At 39.6% G+C, this 24,486-nt stretch overlaps 1 protein-coding gene across 2 annotated transcripts in view; it reads left to right on the forward strand.

Moving 5' to 3' along the window:
• Positions 1-4,604: 4,604 nt before the first annotated feature.
• FOXK2 (forkhead box K2) overlaps positions 4,605-24,486 on the forward strand; it is a 59,634-nt gene continuing 39,752 nt past the window's right edge. The window contains exon 1 of one of the 2 annotated variants that reach the window (XM_067308378.1): positions 4,605-5,062. In XM_067308378.1, the coding sequence (XP_067164479.1) occupies positions 4,707-5,062 (356 nt within the window). In that variant the 5' untranslated portion in view covers positions 4,605-4,706. The remainder of the gene's footprint in view (positions 5,063-24,486) is intronic. The other variant, XM_067308380.1, reaches the window with a different exon arrangement.

The following is a 24,486-nucleotide window of genomic DNA, read 5'->3' on the forward strand; positions in this document are numbered from 1 at the left end:
GCCGCCATCAGCGGCCGCGGGGCACGCCGGGTAGCGGGCGGGCGCGCGCGCGTTTCCTGTCAGGCGGCGGCGGTCACCGGCTGGCCGAGAGGCCGTTGGCGCTGTTGCTGCTGGCGGTGCCCGCAGGTAGCTCTCGCTGCCGTGCCGCGGGGCTGGGCCGCTCTCCCTTGGGCAGTGGCAGCACCGCTTTCCTTTTCCTCCGAGTTCAGCAGTCTGCTAACAAATAGAAACGCGATACCCGTTACAGGGTCGAGGTTAAACAGCCCTTTTTTCCCATACCGCCCCCCTCCTCCCTTCCCACCCACCCCTCCACCCCCCCCCCCCCAAACTATCACCCTTTCCAATCTTTTCTCTCTAAATAACGAGATCGGAAAGGCTGAAGAAAAAAAAAAAACTATACAATAACTCTTTTGAAGTGAAACTTTTCACTTTCTCCTATATTCAGTCACTTCAAGAATTGGCAGTGTAATGAGGGAGTTTCATGTCATCCCAATGGTTCTTGTGTTTCTCTGTATTCATTGTGTGTTTTTCTGTATTTTTATATTTTGCAGTAATTGCGTTCTGCTTTTTAACCTTTTGGTCAGAATCCATTTGTAAGAAAATGCTGCTAGATTGCAGTGTGAGTCATAAAAAGTTTTACATGTGTTCTTAAAGCATGTAAAGAGTTGCAGTATGGTTATCAGGTTTACTTAAAAAATACGTGTTGTATACGGCAGCAGTTTTGAGGCTAGATTGCAATGTGAGTCATAAAAAGTTTTACATGTGTTCTTAACTGTACTGCAACTCTTTACATGCTTTATCAGGTGTACCTGAAAAATACGTGTTGTATATGGCAGCAGTTTTGAGGCTATGTACTGGAGAAAGATGTTACTACTTACAGTGGGCTTACCTAATAAATAGAAAAAAAATGTGTGTGTTGTCAGGTGGGTGGCAGGGAAGGGGATATCTCATGTGAAAGCTTTCTTCATTTGTTTCTGCAGGTTTTTGATATTTTTGGTCTTGTTAAATCACATGTGAATATTACTGAAAAATGGTCTTGCAAATCAACTTCTTAGGCTTTTTACCAAAACCCAAATCTCACTGGAAGCTTGTGACACTTGCTATAATAAAAAGATTATGGATAGCCCCTAATGGCTTTTAGAAGCTGTTTAATATTGGTTGTGTCAAAGTAAGCTATTAGGATCACTTAATCCACAGATTATTGATGAAGTTCCTCTAGCAGTAGTCCATGCTATTGGATCAGTGGAAATGTGCATCTTCAGAAGAGTGCTTCTCCACTTTATAACCCCTGCTACAGGGCACGCACATGCCATAAGAAAGCTGATGTTGTCTTTCATGCTTTAAGATTATTTCTTTCAGTTATATGACAGTTTGCTATTTATTAGCCCCAGGCAAGACTAAATGAATGCCCTTGTGTTGCTATAACACAGGCTTCAAGAAAAAAATCTGAAAAATAAGTAGTGATTTAAGGCAATTTTGGTTAATTAAAATGTATGCATGGATTAGACCTTATATAAAACTTACAAAGGTCTATTAAACATCAGTCAGATTGTTTCACAGTTAGCTGTAAGATGATAAAGATAAGGTTTGCTGCTGCTTAAGTTTTGTGATGCAAACAGGTAGTGCTGCATAATTTGATGTAGTTTGGATAATGTTTGGCTATGTAGCAAAAGGGGCCAGAAGTGGAGAAGTGCAATGTACTGTGCTTTGAAAGCCTGTTTAGCTTCAGTGAGAGCTGCAGCTGTGCAGCACCTCAGAAGATTAAATTTTGGTCAGTAACTTGGAGCCCTGGTTCTGTCCTGAGTACCCAAGATGGACACAAGGTAAACTGAGGATAACCAAAGAGATTATTTTTCTCTAACTGGTGGGGAAAAAATGTGTGAAATAGTTTGTATCTGCTATGCAGCTCCAGCATCAGGGACCGCGTTGTGTTCAAGCAGTGGATTTCTGGGCCACCCAAAGACCCAGTGCAGCTCTGTTGAATTTTATGTAGGACAAATGGTTCCCCTGTGTCCAGCTGCTCTGTTTCTTACTTTTTGCAACAGAAAACAGAACTACAAATAGGGAGGCTGCAATGACCTATAACTGTGTAATGTCATATGGTCAGAGAGAAAAGGACTAAATTACACAAACTTAGAAAAACATTGGTGGAAAGACCTCACCTCATAAAATGACTATCACTTCTGACAATGGAATTTGTTTTTTTGCTCTACAGTGTTGGTAATACAAAAGCAAATGGACTTTCTGCTAGTGTTCTGTCACTTTTCATAGGGTAGCATACTGATCATAAGACACTTCAAAAATATTTTCCGTATATATTACTAAATGTAGGTGTTGGCATTCTGCATCAGTAATTGTGCTCTCGATGCTGTTCCATTATGAAAGAGACAAGAGGGAACTCCAGCTTTGTGAATTTAGTGTTAGGTATTACCAATAGGAATAGGATAGGAATTTACCTTGCTGTGGGCTCAGTCTACCTGTTTTCTCTCTCTCTGTGGGTGTTGGAGTATGTTAGGAGATGGAAATCCATCGGTAACTTTGGGCTGGCATACCTCTGGATCCCTAACCAGTTCTTAGTGAAGCAGGCACTATATTGCTACAGTTCACACCAGAGCCAAGGGACAGAAAAAAGTTGAGAATCGGAGAGTCATAACTGGCTTTTTGAAGCTCCGTATTTTCTGTGCCAAACATATGCTGGTATAGAAGAGAGCCTGATTCTAAATACCAAAGTGTGGGCAAGATTTAACTAACGTTTTCTTTATGAGAAACCAAATCTCTAAACTGTTGCTACATTTCACTGTATATGATGTGTATATAGGGCGGGATAAATGGACCTATCAGTATGGAACTGTATTGTAGCAGCTTATAAATGCTGACATAATCCCAAGAATAAAAATAAAGGTTGCTGTAACTTCGCATGTAGCATATATTGTGTTCTGCTCCAAAGCATGTGTATATTTCTACGATTAAAGATCTGTGGACTGAAATGTGCAAAAAGACAACTTTGAATCTCAAATTTAGTACTAGATGTTTGTTATCAAACTGATTATATTTGACAGGAGCATAAATACATTTTTAAAGACTACAGGGCATACATGTACCACTGAACAAAGTATTTAAATGTCTATAAATGATAACTACAGTACTGTAAAGACTTCTTGGTGTTAACCTTAAATTATTTTCAGTTTTTGTTTATCTTGGCTGTTACAATGAAGTGTTTGCAGCATTTACACTTTGTATATAGACATAAATAAGTTTCTTCACCATTTATAGACAGAAGTGTTTCATAATTGTTTACTTCTATTCTGGCAGTGTGTCTGGTCTTTGTTACCATTAGAAAGGCATGTGCAAACACTTCTGGAGGGTTTTGATCGGGTAAATCATTCCCAATACAGATGTTACTTTTGAATAATTGAGTACAATTAATGTCTGCCTTTGGTAGCCTGTCATATTTTGAAGTCAAAAGTGGTGGTGTGGATTCCTGATTTGTTTTTCATACTTTTATTTGTGACACTGTCAATGTACTGTGACCCTCAGAGAAGTATCCAAAATACTGTTACAGCAATTGTATGTCTTGTTCTCTTTTCTCCTGCTGTCAGATTGTTCACTTTTTTTTCATGTCCTACTTCCCCTAAGAAAACTAGGACTAAGCTGAGTGATGTGTACGCACAAGTATACAGACTGGCTTACCTGAGAAAACTTTCTAAGTTAAAGTGCTTTGTGTGTTTTATGTTGAACTTGTACGTTATGTGGATGTTACAAACTGATTCAAATTTCCAAGGTGCAGAGTTACCTCTAGTTTTAATGCAATTCTTAAGAAAGGGAGTCAAATATGTATGGTGTATTAAACCTCTCTTCTCTGGCATCCTTTTGAGGCTACCTTTGAGAAAGCCTTGACACGCAGGAGATGCAAAGTAGTTTTCAGGTGGTATAATGCGTTGCAAGGCTTAGGTACTTGTGTTTATTTTATTATTATTTTTTCATTTTTTCTTTTCCTGTGCTTAATGGAGGGAGATGCACTTTCCCAAAGCGTTGCTAGCAGAGGGCATGTGCGGTGCACGGTCCCTCGGGTGAAAAACATGAACGTGGGGGCATGCGGCGGGGCCGGGGGAGGCCCCAGCGCGGACGCGGCTCCCGCGCTGCCGCTCTGCCCACCGCGGGGGCCAGCGGAGCGGGCGCAGGGGCCGGGCCCGGCGGCCGCCGCCGCGGGAGGCGAGGGACTGCGGGGAAGATGGCAGGCACGCCGGCTCCGCGCGGCCCGGCCTCCCCTCCGCCGCCTCCCGGCCGGCGCGCAGGGACGGCCCCGCCGCGCCCTCGGGCCGCCGGCGCGGCGGGGGCCGCGGCTCGGCTCGGCCTGCTCCGCTCCCGGCGCCGCGGCCGGGGCACAAGGGTCGCTCCGCTCCCGCGGCGCGCGGATCTGCTCCGTGTTTTCCGGGCCTTTCCCGTGCTCTTGGGCGCCGACACTCGAACGTGCTGAGCGGCGCTGGCCTCGGCGCCGCTCGCTATTGGCCGCGCCGCCATAGCCCCATGGGCGTGCGGGCCGCGCATTGGCCCGGCGCCGCCGTCCATCAGCGAGCGGCGGCCTGCGTCAGGTTGGGTTGCGCGGCGGCCCCTTCCCTGCCTAGTGTCTGGCGGCGGCTGCGGCTGCGGGGCCGGTGCGGGCGGAGGGGCGCAGCGGAGGGCGGCCCGCTCCCTCGCTCACTAAGATGGCGGCGGCGGCGGCGGCGGCCGTGGCCCGGCTGGAGGGCCGGGAGTTCGAGTACCTCATGAAGAAGCGCTCGGTGACCATCGGCCGCAACTCGTCGCAGGGCTCGGTGGACGTGAGCATGGGCCACTCCAGCTTCATCTCCCGGCGCCACCTGGAGATCTTCACCGCTGCCCCCCCGCCGCCGCCACCGGCCGGCGCGGACGGGCCGCCGCCTCCGCCTCAGGGCGACCCCGCCGCTGCCAGCGGCGGCGGCGGCGGAGGGGACTTCTACCTGCGCTGCCTCGGCAAGAACGGCGTCTTCGTGGACGGCGTGTTCCAGCGGCGGGGGGCGCCGCCGCTGCAGCTGCCCCGAGTGTGAGTAGAGTGGGGGCCGGGCCTGCCGTCCTCCCCCGTGGCGTCGGGGGCCGCGGCCGGGGCCGGGGCCCGGCCGCCGGCGCCTCCCCGCGCCGGGCTGCCCCGGGGGACTCGCTGCTGCGGCGGGGGCGGCGCCGGGGGCGCCGGCTGCCCCCGTTGCCGTTGGGCCGGCACATGGTGCGTGACAGGCGGGGAGCCGGCCGCGAGGCCTGCTTGCCCGCCACCCCCTCGGCCCGGCCCGGCCCGGCCCGGCGCCTCCGCCCGCTGCCCCCGGCCGTGTCCTTCCTCCGCCCCCCCGGCGCATCCACCTCCCGCTGCTGCCCCGCCGTACAGGTGGGCAGCGGGAAGTCCCGGCAGCGCCGGGGCTGGCGGCCGACAGCCGCGACCCTCCTGCCGCCGTGTGTCTTGCACCTAACAGTCGGTGGCTGTTGCGAGTTTGGGAGCAAATCCGCCTGCACCAGTGCTTGGAGGTATTGTAATTAGCCAACAGAATTGGATACACCCTTGAGTATTGTTTACGTGCTTCAAAGGAAGCCCGTCAAGTGCTTATCCACATATCTGGGGTTTTTGAATTTAGGATCAGGGCTAAGTAAATCTTGAAACATCCTTGGTGCTTTTGCAGAAGGCAGGGGGGGTTGTTTTGGGTGTGTGATTGCCTTTCGATTTTTTTGTGGTAGTTTCTGCATCTTTGTGTAATTGTAATGTTTATCTTTACGGTCAAACTGAATCATCCACAAATACTTTTGTTAGTGTCTTAATATGTGCTTTCATTATGTGACGATAAATGCATTAAGAGATTTTCTAATGGTAATACATTCCTTTACCATGAGAAAATATTAACTCTCTTTGCAAAATATTTTTCTAGGGGACTATGCGAGGCCTACTACATTTAAGGATATGTTGAAGTGTAAATACATAATCTATGTTTTGAGGAGTCTCATGCAGGAAGAGTGAAAGTGTTTTGGCTTGGAATGATTTTAGGTATCTGCAGTAAGAAGTATGGAAAAAATCACGTTATTTTACAAGTCTGGTGCTAAAAGTGATATACGCAATCTTCCTCTTTATTCCTACAAGAGTTGTGGAGAAAAAAGGTTATGAGTGTTCTACCTTTACAAAATATATGCCATTAGTGACACAGTCTTAATGCCTTGTAGGTTTTTAAACTTTATTTAAGATATTGATGGTGTATTTTTCCCCCTTTAACATTTTTAGTGATAGTTTCTTGAATCAGTTCTTCTGCAAAAGTCAAATAGTCTTACCTTTCTGCTTTCTAGGAAAAGCTCATTCTGAAAAGGTTTAACAGTGCCAGTATGTGTGGAGTTGTATAATCGTGAATACAGTTGGATGACTTGTTTGACCTTTAACTGTAACTTCTATTTTTGCTTTCTGCTTTTTAATATTAATAATCATTTGGCAGGTGGTTAATTTATATTTTAATCTAATACACTAATAAAATATAGATCAAATACTCTTTTTCTCTGTAAACAGAGTTTGGTATAGTACACTAATTGGAAGCAAGTCATTGTGTGTTGTGTTGTGTGTCTTGATTTGCAAACAGTCTAGAATTAGTTTGAGTACTTGGTAGCAATCTGTTAAATGCTTAAGTCCTTAGGGGAAAATAAAGTACTGTTTCTTCATGCTCTCCATGTAGTCATTGACTTGCAATTTATTTTAGTTCTATCAATGTTGTCACCTTTTAAGGAGAAGGAAAATTCTGAAGAATTTGTTGTGTGTCGCTTTTTTAATGAACAATGATATAGATCTTCTGTGCAGCTAAAATTTCTTCATGAGTGTAGGTGGTACTTACAGAAACTAGCATTTGCTTGAAACTTTAACTGTGTTCAATGATTACACCATTTTTTAGACTGCACACTAGTAGCCCTTTAGTTTCAAAATGTAAGCTGGTTAGAGTAGTTATCTCCTGGTTACAAAATGTAGGTGTGATCTTCTGTGAAGCTTTGCAAATAAAAGGTGACATACCTGCAGCCCTCGCTGGAAACAATGGAGCAGTGTGTGCACTGAATGCACCGGGATTTCTTTAGTCAACAGACAGAGGGATGAGTTTTATCTTGAAGGGCAGGCAAAATCTACAGGGCCATAGTTAGGTTGGTGATTAAGACCAGTTTATATTCAAATACTGTTTTATAGCTTATCTAAAAATTATATATTTAAAAATGTAAAATCTATTTATGAAAGAAAAGCCTGACTAGAGTTGTATAGGGAAATAGTAGTTTCAGTATTTGCAAAGTTTGTTTTTTTTTTTTTTGTTGGGGTGTGTGTTTTAACACAGGAGTCTCTAGGCAAATTCAAAGCAGACATTATCTGCTTATACCAAGTCATTACTGATGACTAATATTGTTTGTAGCCATGTTCTTGAGTTTCATTGTAGATTTAACTAGTCACTCTGGAGATGATCTGCTGGATTTTAAGAATCAAACTTAGTTACTTCAGTGTAAGGTAAACGTTAATTAACTGTTGAAACATGACTGGAAGGAAGGCAGTTTTGGTGTGAGTTCAAGACTGATGTTTGTTAACCGTCAGCCCAAGTAATCGCTAGATCTATTTTTGTTGTTGTTTAATCCTACTATGTTGCCAGTAATATGCTTTGCCTATGAGTACACAATCGTTTGAAATATTTTTTTTTTAATGGCAGGAGAGGTTTAAAAAAAAATCAGGATGGCCTGTTCCTTGCGTTTGTTTCTGAGTGATCTTGAAAATCAAGAATGGAGGGTTGATCTCTGGCTTTTCTAATTAATAGAAAATTGCAAATGACTCCAAGTAAAATATTGTTATAGACTTGAAATGTCTTATTTAATTGTCCCCGATAACTGTATGCAGTTCCAGTGTCCTTAGCCTTTTCTGATTTCAGCACAGTATTGAAACATGATTACATTAATAATGTTACTGAACTTCCTGTTTCTGGAAGGGAGAAAACAGAAATACAACTTTGCAGTCTCCTGCAAAACGCACATTTTTAACATCTGGGGAAACTGAATTATTAATGTTAGGGTATGCTTATTTCTATAATAAAAACATATTTCTTTCTACAAATATCAATGCTGTGAAATACTTAATTACTGTTAATTGAGATAACTGTTTTGGTCGCTATTTTTAATGCTCCCCTGGAAGCCTCACTCACAATTCAAATGTGTAAGTTATCAAGCAGGAGGTAATATCTGTGGGAAGTTTGTTTTTGTTTTTCTAATTCTTGACAGACTCATGTACATACTTGTGTATATACAAACCAGCTGTCATCTTGTTAGATGAACAAAATGGAGCTGGGGGAGGGGGGACAGCATTTTTCTATTGTTGTTGTCCATGTCTAGTAAGTAGCTTTCCTGTCAATGTCATAACTCAGAAGCATGAGATTAAAACAATTTTAGAATCTCCTGTTAAATACACACAAATGCAAGGAGCTCAGTTAAAGCCTGTTAAAACTGCCTTTAAGATTGATAGACTGTCCCTGCTGCTGTTTATAAGTTCATCTTTTTTAACTGTTTTCACTTGAAGCTTGTCAAATTTCCACCAACTTTGATAAAGACATTGTTAGGATAGTAAATAACAAAAATTCTATTTAACTTTTGAGATATTTGAATTGAAAAGTATCTTTTATGCTGGGTATGGCAGCAGTTGCTGACAGTGCTCTTGTATACAGTGTTTGGAGAGGCAGAATTTCCAGACTGTTGTAACTGATACAGCTGAAAAAGTCAGACTGACTTTTGGGCACAACTTAGCTCAGAAGAAGTTCTTTTTTTCTTTTTTTTTCTCTTTTTTTCTCCTTTTCTTTCATGTTACAGTTTGTGGGTCAGTGGCACTTTGTACTTCAGCATTTGAATTCATGAAGATCCTGACATTTTGCATTTGATTGTTCCAAGACAACATGTCTTGTGTATTTTGACAGAACCATATGTTTTGTATATTAAAGATTACTTTTGGTTTTGTAGAAGTGGATTTGTGAATCATAAACAAGATACCATTAGCACGAGAACAGCATTACTAAGTCAGAACAAGGATGCATCCAGCCCCTTACCTGTCTTAAAGGGTCGTCAGTGGCAGATGCATGGGGAAGAGCATGAGAATGGACAAGGCACATAGGCATGCTTCCTTTGTTTACTGTTTTGGATCCCAGTGTTGATTTATCCTTGTGTTCAAAACAAAGTAATGTTGTTTGCATTTCTCTCTCTTCCTCCCCCCCCCCTTTTTTTTTAAAGGAATTTGTCACTTTTTTGAACCTGTGTAAACTTCTGGCCTCCACAACGTCCTTGGGCATTGAGTTCCACAACTTAATTAGAGCCCATATTGGGAAAAGATACCTCCTTTTGATAGGATTTTTGAACTTGACACCTGGTAATTTCATTTGATGCTATTTAGCTCTCTTATAGTAAGAACCAGTGAGTAATTGTCCCATTCTGTCATTCACTTTATAGACTTCGTTACATTTACCAAATGTAGGAGCTCTTACAGTAGACCATGTTGAATATGTCTCGCTTTAGCTTAACATCTTTCTTCTATCTAATTTAATGGCTAAAAACTAAAAATATTTTTGTTTGTGTACTAGTGTTTTTCTTCTTAGTATACAGAGGACTGAATTAATCTTTTCAATTTGATCTTGTGGTCTGGGTCTACAAAGTAGTGTTATTACTGTCTTTGTACAGTAGAAGTTTTCCCACTGATTAAAATCAGTAGATGCTGAACAGGATGAAGTTTTACTAAGTAAACTCTTTGGCTAAGTTGATTGTGTTCAGTATCACCTGAGCAGAAAATATTGGAAGAGATTGTAAAGAACCCCTAATGTATCGGTGCATTTTTTTCTGTTGTCTCATTGCAGTTACATAAACTATATGCAAAGATGTGGTTGCTGTATGAATTAGAGATGTAGTTACATGCATGCTCAATGAAAATTTTGCCAGAAACACTTCAGGTTTGTCTTCACAGCTGAGGTAATTGGAACATAACATCTGGTTAGGTGGTGTTACCTGTTAGTTTAGGAAGAACGTTATTTAAATTTCTGTTGGCTTGAGCTTGGTTCATGTTTTAAAGATTTTCTTTATGAATCTGAGTGCTAGATACTTTAAGAAATCAAACAAAACACTTTTTCAAGGGATGTAGTTGTAAGGATAGATTAAATACCTCAGTCAAGCTGGATTGACACCTGCTTTTTCACTTTCTTGACAACACTTCTGATAGATATAGTTGCTTGTAAGGAAGACAGCTGGCTGAAATGTTTTTGAGGCCTTATGATTGATATGTGTTTAGAGAAGTGTGCTGGAGTTCCATGCTGATGGTATTAAAACTGAATTACTTGCAAAGTACTTCTGAGCATAAAACTAAGAAATGTTGGACTTGGCTATGACTTATGAATCAGACTCCAGAAACTTTTATTTCGTTTCTGTAGCAGATGCTGTGTCCCATGGCATAATGACTAACAATGTTAATTGAGCTATGTTTATAGGTACTTTTTGGCTCCTTTAAAGCAGGATTCGCAAACATAAGCCCAGTAGTCATAGTGTTCTCATTATAAGCAGATCTGGTTGAAAAGGAACATAGAAGAAGAAAGGTAGAGCACGTGCTATTTGAAATGAAAATACAGAGATGAGCATGTGGTTTCTGTAGTCATAATTTGTGTAACAGTTGTTTCTCTCATTGCGTTCTTTCATACTTCACTCTAAACTAAATGCAGGTTATCGGCAATTTTTTTTGTTTATGCTGAAGTAGTGTTGCAAATCATCAGACACCAATCAGGTAGTTGAGGTAAAGCCCAAATAGTTTTATATTTGGATTGGTTCACAGTTTTTATGAGGGCCCTGCCTTGTTTTCTATTCTTGATACGTAGGATTGGGTAAGGAAGTTTTGTGTCCACTTTTTAGTAATCTTAAGAGTTTTCATACATCTTTAGTTAACTGTAGGAGTAACATTCTCTGTATAGTTACGTGAATTAGTAGAAACCAGGAAATCATCTTAAGAAATGGTGGTTTCTTTGTCACTTTGTTAAGCTCCAGTTCTATGATAGATGCAAGATTAATGTTGTTTTGGTATAAAGGTGCCAGGTAAATATTAGAACTGGCTGTTCTATGAATCTGTATTTGAAAATGACTTTTGTGATTCCCACCTTCAGTTATGTTAATAAGGTAAGAGATAATGTAAATTAAATCAAAATCTTTGCTCTGTGTTAGTTAAATCAAAATATGGTACTGATCTTTGGTTTTGGAATGCATTGTTTTGGGGTAGGAAGAATCAACTTTTGTATTCTCTTGCTTTTGCTATCAGATAAGTATAAGGAATATAAATTCATCTTTCACCCTTTTCAAAATAAATGTGTCTGGTTACTTTGTTTATATGTGATCAGGAAATTACATTGTCTTGTAAATACTAGTGCTTCATGAGGGTAGATGTGTTTTAGAGAATAAGCCTGCTGTGGAGGAATTCTGCTACTGCTGTTTGTTTATTTTGGGGCGTATGTAATTCTAATGCACAAAGCAATTAATTTTTTCACATAGTCATACTTAAACTTTTAAGTAAGATGATTGTGCATTCAATTTATTGTATTTTTTCAATAACTATAGCAGTGGCTTCAAGAACTCTTAACCCCACTCCATTATGTAAAATTGTGTAAACCACTGAAAAGCTAATGTCTTCCATGGAACTTCATACTGAATTATTGGGAAGGTGGTTTCATCTACTGCCTTGCTTATTTTCACGATAAAAAGTTGATGTGTAGTGACATTTATTTTCTGCGACTTCCTGCCTTTAAGGAGTTCTTTGACCTAGATAAAGCAGTCAGAGGGGAGGAACCATATTTTTTTTCTGCAGCTATTCCACACTGGATGGCATAGAAAATAAACATTATATTCTTCAATTAAGTTTTCATTACTCTTATTGCATCATTGAAGAGTGAGGCTCTAGTAGGTTCTTTGAAGAGCTACTGCAGATATGTAGTTTTGTAATACATCATTTTCCATAGTGGTAAAGAAGGTCTATAAGTGATTGGAGTCTTTAAGTTTCTTCTTATTTGTTTGCGTGATTGTACTGCAGCTACTGAATGTGCTACTGTGCTGTATTTTCTCACCAATAATGCAAATCATAAACTTTTAAAAAGAAGCATCTTCAAGTATGCTCTGGAGTTGAGTATTTGTGGGAGTAAAATTTTCAGCACTACAAATGTCTTAGTGAATGTTTATATGAACACATCACCTTTTTGTGCACCAAATAAATTGAAAAACATGAACAGATTGACAAGCAGTTATGTCCATGCTTAACTGTAAACGTTAGTGCTGACTTCAGCAAGACAGCTCATGTGAATAAGGATGCATATGCAATTGAATGTTTGTGGAGTCAGAGCTGGGAAGGAAAAAAGCCAGAGATGTCGTTAGCAGAGCTTTATGAAGTGTAACAAAATTGGTATGAAACTGACCAGAATTAATTTTACTTCAGTGTTAATTTAAGAGCGTACATTAAGAATTATGGAAGAGACCTCTGTCCAAACCCCTGCTCAAAGTAGAGGTGGCTTCAACATTAGATCGGGTTGCTCAGGGGCTTGTCTGGTTGAATTCTGAATATCTCCAACGATGGAAAAGTGTTAACTCTAGAATGTTTCATGTAACTACTGCCTCATATTGAAAAAGTATTGTCTGTATTTCCAGTACCAGAACTCTGGGAATATACAAGCTGGTTAGCCTGATGTAAAACTCTGGGCTAAATCATGAAAAAACTACTTGATCACTACTTGATACTTTCATTGGTTATCCAAAGTAAAAGCAAGTGCTGATAAATATTGATAGGTGATATTAATGTTGGTAAGTCACAAACAAAAAAATGGACTTGCTTGTTAATGTCAATCAAAAAAAAAAAGGGGAAGGGAAAGAAGAAGAGTGCATCTCGAGAAAGATATGGAGGCCAGATCTACAGAGTAGAAATTTCTGAAAAGTAGTGGTTGAATGTGTTTGAAAGTCATGACCAAAGAGAAATCATGAGATGCTTATACTGAGATGATGTGGCAAAGCAGAGTAATATGATGTTTGTGTGTGGAAATAGGGGAACAGTATGAGAGAGCACTGATGAGATAGATGCTGGAATTTCATGTGGTTCTGGATTCAAATTTCATACTAAAGAATCTTGTAAAACTGCAAGGTTTTAGGGGGGGTTAATAATAAAAAGATAGAAGGCTGAAGGAAATACCATACAGTGAGAGACTTGAGTTCAACATGTTTGGCTTATCAAAAAGGGAGTGCAAGATGGCTGGATTGGTGTATGTACGCTTTTATGGGGAAGAACTACAGAGTACTAAAAGGCTTGCTAATGGAACAAAAACAGGCATTAATAACCCAAAGGCTGGAAACAGAAGTCTCATGGTTTGAGCTAAGCACAGATATTTAGCAGTGTTGGAATGGCTTACTAATAGGAATGGTGGAATCTCCATTTCTCCATCTCTTGACCTTTTAGATAAAGATAAAATTCCCCAAAGATACCTTTCTGGAAAACATGCTTTGGATGCAAAATATGCCATGGTGTAGTCAGACCTGGCTATTGGGCTCAGTATAGGTACAGTAGAATGAAATTCAGTGGCCTAGGGCTGTAAATGTAGAGTAGGTGAAGCTTTCTGTCTGTTCAGACTTTACTTCTGCTGCAGGTCCTTGTTTATTCATGGCCCATTGGGTTACAGCAAGAGACTTTTTTTATTATATATGTTTTAACAAGGAGTTAGTACTTGGCTTGGTTTTTAATTAAAATTACTTGTAAAGCATCTGACATCTAGTCAGATGTTTGTGTATTTACACTTGCCTTGCAGTATTCTTGTACTCAAATAATTTGATGCTTGTTCATTATCTTCTTAGTCTTTTATTGAAGTATACAATACAGTTTTAGAGATAATTTTTGTATTGAACAATGTGATATCCAGCAATTCTCTGAAAATTCTTCTTCTTCAAGTAAGTCTGAGATATAGCTCATGAGATAAAAGCCTGCTAGTTTTCATGTTGATAAGAAGTCAGGTTAACATCTAATAGAAAAAGTGATTACACCTTGTGCTGAAGTCAAAATTCAGATTTTCTAAATCACTTAAGAAAATTAAGATGTATGTGTGTTTTTGGTTTAGAGATGATATGGATGAACTAGCATGTCACTTTTAAAATCTGATTCTTACTGACACCTTGATATATGGGAACAAATAATTTGCCTAACATTTTCCTTCTTTGCCTTTTAAGTGGGGATAACAAGTATCCCCCTCAGAAATGTGGGAGCGAATGTCTGTATGCTGCTTTAAACTTTAGCTTACTTTTTTGCCCAAAATATCTTAATTTGCTTTTCAGAATTTCTTGTTTATGTTAAAAGGTGAGATTATTTGTGTCTGGAAACAGAGTAACTGATATAAAGTACTGGGATTTTAGAAAAGTTATTAAGTGTTCAGACTATCACAGATGTGGAATATTAGTTTATCTTCCACTGAAACATCAGTTTCCTCAAAAAAAGCACATACCTGTAATATTAGTATCTTAGCACCATGGACCTCATTGTGTGGTACGTTGTTGTACTAAGTGTAAGGCAAGAATCTGATTTATTTATGGAGATACAAGCACTTAGTTATCTATTTTTTTATTTTTTAAGACTGAGAATGAAGTTAAGAACATTAAATACTTATGTCTAGCTGTGACTTGCATAAATACTATATAAACATATACATGAAAAATTTGACTTACCATTTTTTATTGTGATATGGGCATACTTGGGGTATTCTAGCTAGAATGTAATTTGAGCAGACAAGGCATATACACACAGGTTATATACCTTAAATTAGTTACATAGACAGGCTTGTTGATTACAGTATAAGTACAGTAAACACACAAGGAAGCAGTTGGAAAGTATGAATGATAGAAGCTGACTCTTTAAGAAAAGAGTTTCCCTCCTTAGGAGATATTCCTGTATTCCAGTTTTCCTAGTTGGGTGAAGAAGGCCTGTATAGCAGTGAGAGGAGACAGGGACTTAAAAGAATAAAATAAGAATAAAAAGAGTAAAGCTTAGACGAGAGGAGGGTGAATGTACTCATGCAAAATTCTGTGTGAGAGGATGAGTTCAAATTTGAACCAGAACAAGCTGGTAATTTAAGCAAGTGGAAAAATAGTGTAAGAAGAGTGGTTAAGAGGATGATTTTAGCATCAAGCTATGTACAGATTAGAGAAATGAGAGAGGAAAATTCAGTTCCTACATGAGAGAGATGAGGACATAGGCCAGTGCTTTTGCTTTAGGAAATGGAGAGGAAATTGATGGGATCTGGAGCTGTTATACAAGAAGTGGGAGGGTTTGCCAGGAGGCTTGAAAAAAGATTAGAAAAGGTTGAAGTCCTCAAGGTTAAGAGCTGAGCCTGAAAGGTGATATAGTTGTCATCTTTACAGAAAGTAAAGAAGATCCAACTTTGATAGTTAATTTGGGGAAATGTGATTCAGAAGAATCTGGGAGTCTCACTTTAGAGAAACAGAGTTGTGCTTTCATGAGCATCTGAGCCAATTTAGCATTTTACTGTTGCTGAGAAGGACCATGGAAGGGGAAGGCCCTTCTCTCTGCAGTACTCCCAGCTGCAGGTCCTGCTGGCTTTGAAGCTCATCAGATGTTCCATGAGCCACTTGAAAGTCACTCATACATCTGCTTTTTTCTTGGTGCTTCGGATGATCTTCTGTTGCATTCAAGTGTCTTACATAGAGGTCTGACAAGTACTGGAGCTGTCGTGAGGTATGTGGTGGGCCTGCACAGACTTTCAGCAACAGCTGAGTTGGCTTGCTGTGTCTTGTGGAATCATACATTAAGTGATTGCAGTTACAAGACCCGTTATGCTCTGTGAAGTAAAAATGGAAAGGAAAAATAGATCCAAAACAGGAATAAAAGAGAGAACCAAGGTTAATTTAGGTGTATTAAAAAAAGCATTTGCAATGTAATGTAAAAATGAAATGTTTAAATCCTAAAAGTTATTGAGAGAGCGTGCTTTTTGATGATGGGATATGCTACTATATTTGTTTGAAGTAAAAAAAAATAATAATAAAATATAAATATATATATATATTATATATATAAAAAAAAGTGAGTGTTAATTTCACAAAGATTCATTTGAAATGTAGTGGTGGTTCTTTTTCTTCTCCGTAAGGTCTGTTAGTCATTGTTTCCTACCTTTGGTTAATATATACTTTCTGGCCCTTTTTCTTGAATATCTGCATGAATTTGAATACATTGAGAAAATCACTAGAGGAAAAAAGGGCACAAGTTTTTTCCCTGTGGGCCATCCCACAGCTCTAATATGTGGTGTCTAATACAGCTCTAATATATGGTGTTCCATATGCTAAATCATCATGTTTCTTGCTTGAAGGTAGACTTTACTCCATAGGTCATTAGTCCAGTTGGTCATTTAAGCATATTGTAGACTATAGAAGTGACAAGCTCTACGGAAAATTGAGCATTAAGTCTATAGTGGAGATAGATGGCCCAATTTGCTTTTCCAGAAAACTTATCTTGGAAAGCAGACTTTCTACCTGTTAGGCAGGTGACTGGCTAGAGCCTGTGCAGCATTCCTGCTTTCTTGGAAAGACTACCTCCTGTCTGAAAGAAAAAATGAATTTGAAGAAACTTCTATAACCTCTCTGTTTTCTAGATGTGCTTTATTGCTGAGGCCTCATGTATCTGTTGCATTTTGTCAGGAAATGTGTGAATCTGCTGGAGAGACTCTGCAGCTAGGTGGTAGTGATTTGGATTTCCTGTGTTATCTTTTGGGGTTCTATTTAATGTCTGCTTGGTACTGTCTCAAAAAAAGTTGTCATTTGAGAGAGAGCTTTTCCCTTCTCCTTTATGCAGGATAGTAAAAACAGACTTCCACTTAAGGTAAATTTATTAGTGGCCAAGAAATAAATTTAGTTGATCCAGCCTTCCAAAACTACGTAGGTAGTAGGCTTGAAAGTAGCTTGTGTGTTTGCTCCCTGTTCTGATCTGACTGTCTTCTCACTATCACTCTGAGACTGCCTTCAGAGGGGATGAGGTGAAACATTTTAAGAAAAAAACATTTAGAGGAGGATCAGATCATAGCAAAAAATGTCTTTCATTTCCAGTACAGTGTTCAGTACTTGGATGCTGACAATAGTTAGGAGTGAATTACATAAATTATCATCTACCAAAAAGCCTGTTTAGAATCTGCACAGATGTAAGTCTTAAATCAGGTATTCAGCAAAGGACCCATTAAAGGAAGCAAGTAATTTCATTTCCTTACACAGTGTGAATATTCTGGGTGCGGCCGGGTTAGGTTCAGATAAGTTTCCTAGTAGGTATTCTGCCTGATCTGCCCTACGTGATCATCAGTTGATCGACTTTTGTCTTGGGGTAGTCACCAACTGAAGCCCCTTTTAGTGTGGGTGTGTGGGTGAGGGAGGGAGATCTGAGTTAGGCTGTTCTTTTATCAGGTAGAGGGCTTTGATGTAAGCTTAGGTGATCCTGTCCGCCTCTTCATCTTACTAAATGTATTAACCTTTTAGTAGCATTTAGGGGCTACAAGCCAAACAGTGACCTGTTATGCTGTTCAAATGATATGAAAACATTGCTTTGGAGAGTTTGCAATCTATTCTTAAGTAACTTAATTAAAATGACTAGATTGGGCAATAAGATTCTCATAGAATGATGAAATCCATCCTCATACGGTCCAACTTCCAGTGATACCATCAGCAGCTATACTGCCTTTTACCTGGCAGCAGGTTTGGAGCTGCACTACTTAGTTGGAAGATAAGTGCTGAAGTGATTATCCTTTGCTATGAGTGTTCTGAAATGAGTGCAGAAATGAATTTGGAGTTTAGGGTGGGCTTCACAGTTTGTGGTTGATTATAATATTATTCATTCAGTTTTCTAGATATTGATAATAGCTACAGACATTCTGGACCTGCAAACCACAGTGTGTGTGTCAGTTGAAATGATCAAATGACAGGCACATTTAGCAACACAGGAAAGAGATGCAATAGGTAGAAACCACAGTAGAACTTCAGTTGTTTATCCTCTTGAAATGAAATTCAAGCCTTTGTTTTTAAAACCTTTTCCTGGCATTGGTCTGTCCAAAAAGCTGAGAAATGCGACTAGTCTGTATTATCAGCAAATTCCAGACCCGTGTACCAGTGCTTATATGCCTTGTGAACTCTGGCAAGACAAAATAACTTTCTACTGTAAGCGATACAAAGCTGTCTCATTTCTCGCCTGTGTCATCGCTTAGTTTTTGGCTAGCTGCGTCCCTCCTCTTTTTTCCCTTCCTCCCGAAGGAGCTCTGGCCTCTGGAGTGCTGCCATTTGAGCACGCAGGGGCACACACACAGTGACCAGAGCCGTTCTCGTGAGGTGGCTGAGCTGCATGAGTTTCTGCTAGTGGTTAAGCAGAGCAGTGGGGTGAGATGGAGCGAACACTGAGCAGCAAGCAGACAACAAAATGGGCCTTTCTGGAAGTATTTCATTTCACTTGTTTTGTTTGCTTCAATATTCAACTCTTTGAATGTCCAGGCTTTCTGTAACAAAACTTTTTTTTATTATAAATCAGATTCTGTCAGATTTCTATTAGATGTTTTTTTAAATTTAATTTTAATAGCCATTTTCTGGTTTGAAGCTTAGTCTGTGGCTCAGTCAGTTTTGCTTCATTGCATCTTAATAAGGTTAATAGGGAATATTATCTGTTTTAGATGGAAAAATGTAGCAGTAATTAAGAGTTAAGGGGAACTCGCCCAAAGATGAAATGGGAAAACTCATTCTCAGCTGGGAGAAGAATTCAGACCCTCCCACCTGTCTTGATGTTTTAAAGATGTTAAAGTTAAATCTTGATTATAAATTCCTTTCAGAATTTTAAATTTCCTTCATGAATTTTGACTGGTTGTGAATAGGTTTTTACTGACTGCTGCAGTGCAGGCAGCCAGAGCAGTCAGCTGCAAACACACCCTAGTACACAAATGTTTACTCTTCTGTCAGTAGTGAAACAACCCTGCTTGTTTATGGTGTGGTTATTCTGAGGGTGAAAGATTGTTGAGCCTGGAAGAGATCACTAACCCCAGCTAGCTACTTAGCTATAAATAAGTTTGGTCTGCTGCGGACTAGTGAGTACCCAAGATTCTTAGGTGAGGTTATTCACTGTTTTCTAGGGTTATCACCAAAATGAGTGTTTTTAGGCCTTTTAAGGAAAGAGGCAGCCAAAATTCTCTTTTTATGTACTACGGATGCAAACCATGCAAAAGGCAACAACAGAAAAAGCACATGAATGCAAGCAATTCAGCTCTTAATCAGAAGGATAAAATAAAATAAGATAAAATAAAATAGAGTTCTAATAAAACTTTTAAGTTTAGCGTTAGTGTTCTAAAGCTCCTCTGGCTTAGTAATAGCCAAAGAAAATATTAGTCATATTTGTCTATATCGGCAAGATGGTTTGGCTGTTCTTTGTGTTAGCTGTACAGTAGCCGAGAAGGTGTCATAAATTAACTGAACATCATCTTAAAAGTGTAGTTAAATAGAATACAAAGTAACCATAATGTAAGAGTGTGATTTTTTTGACAATGTGGAGAAATAATAGGATGGTGGACAGGGAGAGGAGACTGAGGAAAGTGTTTCAGCAGAATCAGTTTTGGTATTTAATCAAAATTAAGTGCAAGAACTGTATTTAGTATTTTCTAAAGTTTTTGAAGTCCAGAAAAAAGCTGCAGTTGTGGAAATGAACATGAGAGAGGGTAATGTAGAAATGAGCTGCCCAAGTTTTTTTTGTGGCAGGGGGTGGTGGTGAGAAGGTAGAAGGTTTGGGGGAAAATGTATGTATTTCATAATATTTACTCTGATTCCTGATCTTCTGTATAGAAACCTGTTTACCGGTTTGTCTGCCTTATTTCCAAGGTAATCGATTGTGTCTGCACATTTTTGTCTTTTAAGGAACATTTGATATGAGTAGGATTAGGTAATTTTCTTGTTCTTCCAGTTAAATTTCTTATCTTGAAGGTCTGAGTAGTTTAGGGTTAATGACTTCCAGATAAACGTAGGTAACTACCGGGGGGTTGGGAGCCTCTTGCAGTGACATTGCATTTCAACTTGGGAGATCCCTGGGCTCTGATTAAGGAAGTGTTGGCTACTGGACGTGTTACGCTAATGCACTTTTGTCCTACTTATGACTGTTTAGTCTTTGTAGTAGCTGCTTGTTCAAACTTTCCACAAGAGATTTAAAGAAGAGAACATACATGACTACGCTGTGTTTTTATAGGGACATTTTGTGGAAGGTAAACTGCTGGATGGAGGACATACTGACAGCATCTGAACAGTGAGAGAAAGAAGCTGGACTGATAATGTTCTTCGCTGACTGTGGGAGACTTTTATTTTTAAATATGAAAGGTCCTTAGATACTTGTATTGTAATGGTTCACACCATCTTTTAAGTCATTAGAATAACCCTCTTGAAGGTGTTCTGAATGGTGACAGGATTTGACTTGTACAGGTAATGATTTAATATAAAAATACAAAGGAAAGAGAAATCCTTCTAGGGCACATAAAATTGAAATACTAAAGGATGGGTATTTAAAAGGAAATATATAGATCTAATCATAGCCACTGGTCTGAATGCAGAAAGTGTTGACATGGTCAAAAATTACCATACAGTAGTGAGGTGGTGACCATTTCTTTAATGGTGCTAGCCTGTCTGTGCGTCAGCACCAAAAGCACCTTTCTTGGTGGCCTTCACAGAAATTGAAATGACTGTGTAGAGTGGGGAGGAAGAGCTGGCCATTTAAGTAGTTATTCAAAGTTATGTGTTTGAACTCGGAATGCTTTTCTTCTGTATTTTGGAATCTTAAAACTACACCGTTGCATTTAATTGTCATCTGGGCAAAGGGCTGCATCATGCCATGTGTTGCTGTGTTTGGGGCTGTGAATGTATAAGGAAATTGTGCACAGCGTCAAAGGATGCTGCTGTTCTGAAGTTTAGGTGCATGTACGTATCATCCATAGCATGGATCCAAGCAGACAGTTGCCTCTTAAGAATCACAGATACTTCAATAGCCATTTTATATAATCTTACGTAAACTGAGTCTACTGATTTTAAAGTTGCCTCACACTATCACTAGTTATACTTAATATAAGCACTTTAAAGGAGTTGGTGCCAAGCAAAGCATTGTTTAGAGTATGGAGAAATAACCTGCAAGCCAAAATTAGCATGTATTCGTTTTGAGTGGTGTGTGTTTCGTCAGGGCTGCCCAGATCATGTCGTCCCTGAAGGCAGCGTATTTCAAATTTAAATGTTTAAGCTATTACCACATGGAACATACTGGTGAATGGTGCCAATAACATACGCTGAACATATGACCAGCACATGCCCCCTCTTCAGCCTAGTCCGTGAATTACTTAGTTTGTGTTCAAAGCTGATTATTTTTGAGATTTTTTTTTTTTTTTGAGCAATGAGCCTTTTGTGTTTCTTTTCTCTTACTTTCTTTTCTCCTGTTGCTATTGATTCTGTATTTCTAAAATTTTCTAGTACGGCTATTACCATCATCACCCCTATTTCGTGCTAGTTCTTTCAGGATGCAGTCCTTGGTATCTTCTGCACTAGCTGAAACTGTGGAGACCAGTCTGATTATTTTCAGCTTGAAATCAAGAGATAAAATGACCTTATATTTAATCTGTTGGGACTTGGTCTATATTCATTAGTTAGGTGTGCTACCTGCTCTCTGTGTAACTTTTTTTTTCCCATTGTGTTTAATATCTGTGAAATGGGGATTTTTTTCTTCATCCCTTGTCATCTTGATTTAGATAAATGGTGTTAAGCATATAGTCCATAGGCCTTTTCTGATCCTTAAAGTCATTTTTGTTCATAGCTCAAGTTCACAGACTATTGTGAACCTTTAGTCATGTAAACTTTGTGCTGTGGATTCTGGCACAAGAAGTCTGAGTGAGCACAGACCCAGGCTGGCAGTCTGGGGATTGCTGGGGAGCAACAATAAATAAAACCTAAATGTACATACAAATATAACGCCTCTTTGCTGTCCATTTTATAACATTTTAGGGAATATTACCTCCCTAATGGGGTCAGACCTGGCACACAATGAATTCGACTTGGTGAGCTTTTCAGAATGAATCAACTCTGATTAGTTCTGTGTGCTATAGCCAACATGTTTGATCATAATATGCTGCTTTATATAGATTATTTTCTTAAATACAGCTTTCTGCTGAGGTAATGCATTGAGCTATGGGGTATGCTGCTACAGAAAGCTTTTGTTTCTGAGGTTAAGTATGTTGGCAAAACTTATTTCTGAAGCATTTAATACATCTGCAATAATTCAAAGCATCTTTCTTATTGTTCCTGTTTTTAATATGGAGGTTTTTTTATCTTCACACAAGATTTATATTATAGTACAGGTTTATTAAAATGTGAAGAGTAGTTCCATTTCTGAGGTTTAAGCATACCTGTATGTAAGATTCAATCAGTGAAGATAAACTGTAACTAACCCTTTGGTTTTCAGGGTCAGCTAAAACCAATTAATTGGGAGTTACAGCTGAAAGAACCGTCCTGTTCTGTCCCTTGTGTTAGCTCTAGTGTTCAGACTGTGTGCTCCAGTCAGATTAGTTCACTGGTGTGCCTGAAAATCAATCCCTTGAAGGAGAGGGAGTGAGAGAGGCTCAGGATTAGTCTTCTGTCAGATCTCCAGGCAGAAGTGCACTTTTTTGGTTTACCAGATGGGAAGAAATTCATAAGGCTGATAGTGTTTTCACACTATCTTACATTGCAGTTTTATGAGCATTCGAGCCCATCTAAAGGTTCTCTGCTGTTGAAAGATGGAGGTCTTGCTCCTTCTCTTTCTAATTCCTGGTCCTGGCCCCATTGGTGCAGCCTTGCCCTGGCTCTGGCGCCCAGTGTGTGCCTTTATGAGACAGATCTCCTCACTAGCTTCAGAGCATGCTCTTTCCTTCTTAAAATTGTGTTTTGCTGGGTTTGTTGGTGCTGCATTAGTGAATTGAACCAGCTCATTGAGGGGCCTGACAAGCCCCACAGCTTAGCCAAAAAGTCCCTGGCTTCTTTCCTCCTACTCCACAGGCAAAAGAACAAGGTGTTTTTTAGACACTGCTTCTGCAAGGAGCAGAAGTCCATAGTGAAGGATCTGTTTGAAGATGACATCAAGGTACTTTAGCAGAAGAAGGAAGAGAAGTGTCCACTATGGACCCACATTCCAAGAGGAAAAGTAATGAAACTGTGCTCGTACTATTTTTAATAGTTTCCAAAATGTTGCTATGACAGAAGGTCCTCATCTTGCACTTCAACACAGAATAACTCTTTCAGTCTCTTTGCAGCAGCTCCCCCCAAAGATACATGATCATGGGTTTCTGCTGGTCTCGGTGAGGCTTTGTGCTTTGTTTCTTGAACAGTGACAAAGAGTTTGAGTTTCAGATCACATTTCAAGCTTTCTGCATCAGGTGATGGTGCCTGTCTCGTTGCCTTTACAGTTCTTAGGGAAAAGTCACTAATTCTTATGTCACTTTTTATATAAACTGACTGTTGTTTTCTCAGGAGAGAGCAAAACTGGTTGTAAGATATAATTTTGTAACTGAACTAATTAGTGCTCTAAGATCTTCAGGATGTGATTCTTGATGATGATTAGGGGAATAATAGTTTAAAAATATCCAGTGAAACTTCTTGGCTCTTTCTGAAAACCATGATGAATAAATTTGTATCTTAAAGTTAACATTTAATAGCAAACTTATAGTACATGGGGAAAAAAATGTTGATTTTTTTTTCATTTTTTGGGAAGGATTTTAAAAACGATAGTTTTATGTAGATTGTTTCTATTACCTAAGGTATCTGTTATCTTTTTAGCTTTCCTGGCTTCATACTCTATAAACTGGAGAAGTGTACAGGATAAGGCTGTGCATGTTCCCTCTACAATTGTTAAAATGTCTTTGAGATCTTCATATTTCAGCCTTTCTTCTCTTCTCCATTTTTGTTTTGATTCTTACAGAATTTAAAAATCAAAATACTTAGTCTTTTACTTGTCCAGATGTTTCTAAGATCATCTTGTGTAAATAATTTGTGATGTATGAGTTAAAAATGAGGGAAGTGGATTCAAATATATACTAGTATTTGTCACTATTTCTGTGTTTTAGATAATTTTAATTTCAAGCTGCCTGGATGCAATCCTAGGCAACGTGCTCTAGGTGACCCTGCTTGAGCAGGGGGGTTGGACTAGATGATCTCCAGAGATCCCTTCCAACCTTGGCCATTCTGTGATTCTGTAATTTAGGGCTGACCTTAAATGTTGTGGTGAATACATTTTTGCTGGCATTTCCAATACTACTATATGGATTTAAAAATATATATTTTCTGGATAAAGGTTTGTTTTTTGTCATTACTGAATGAAGTTTAATATACTGTCTTACACATATATGGAAATTGGGAAACCAGACACTTTTCTGT

Source organism: Apteryx mantelli, chromosome 19 (assembly GCF_036417845.1).
Source record: "Apteryx mantelli isolate bAptMan1 chromosome 19, bAptMan1.hap1, whole genome shotgun sequence".
NCBI classification, from domain to species: Eukaryota; Metazoa; Chordata; class Aves; order Apterygiformes; family Apterygidae; genus Apteryx; species Apteryx mantelli.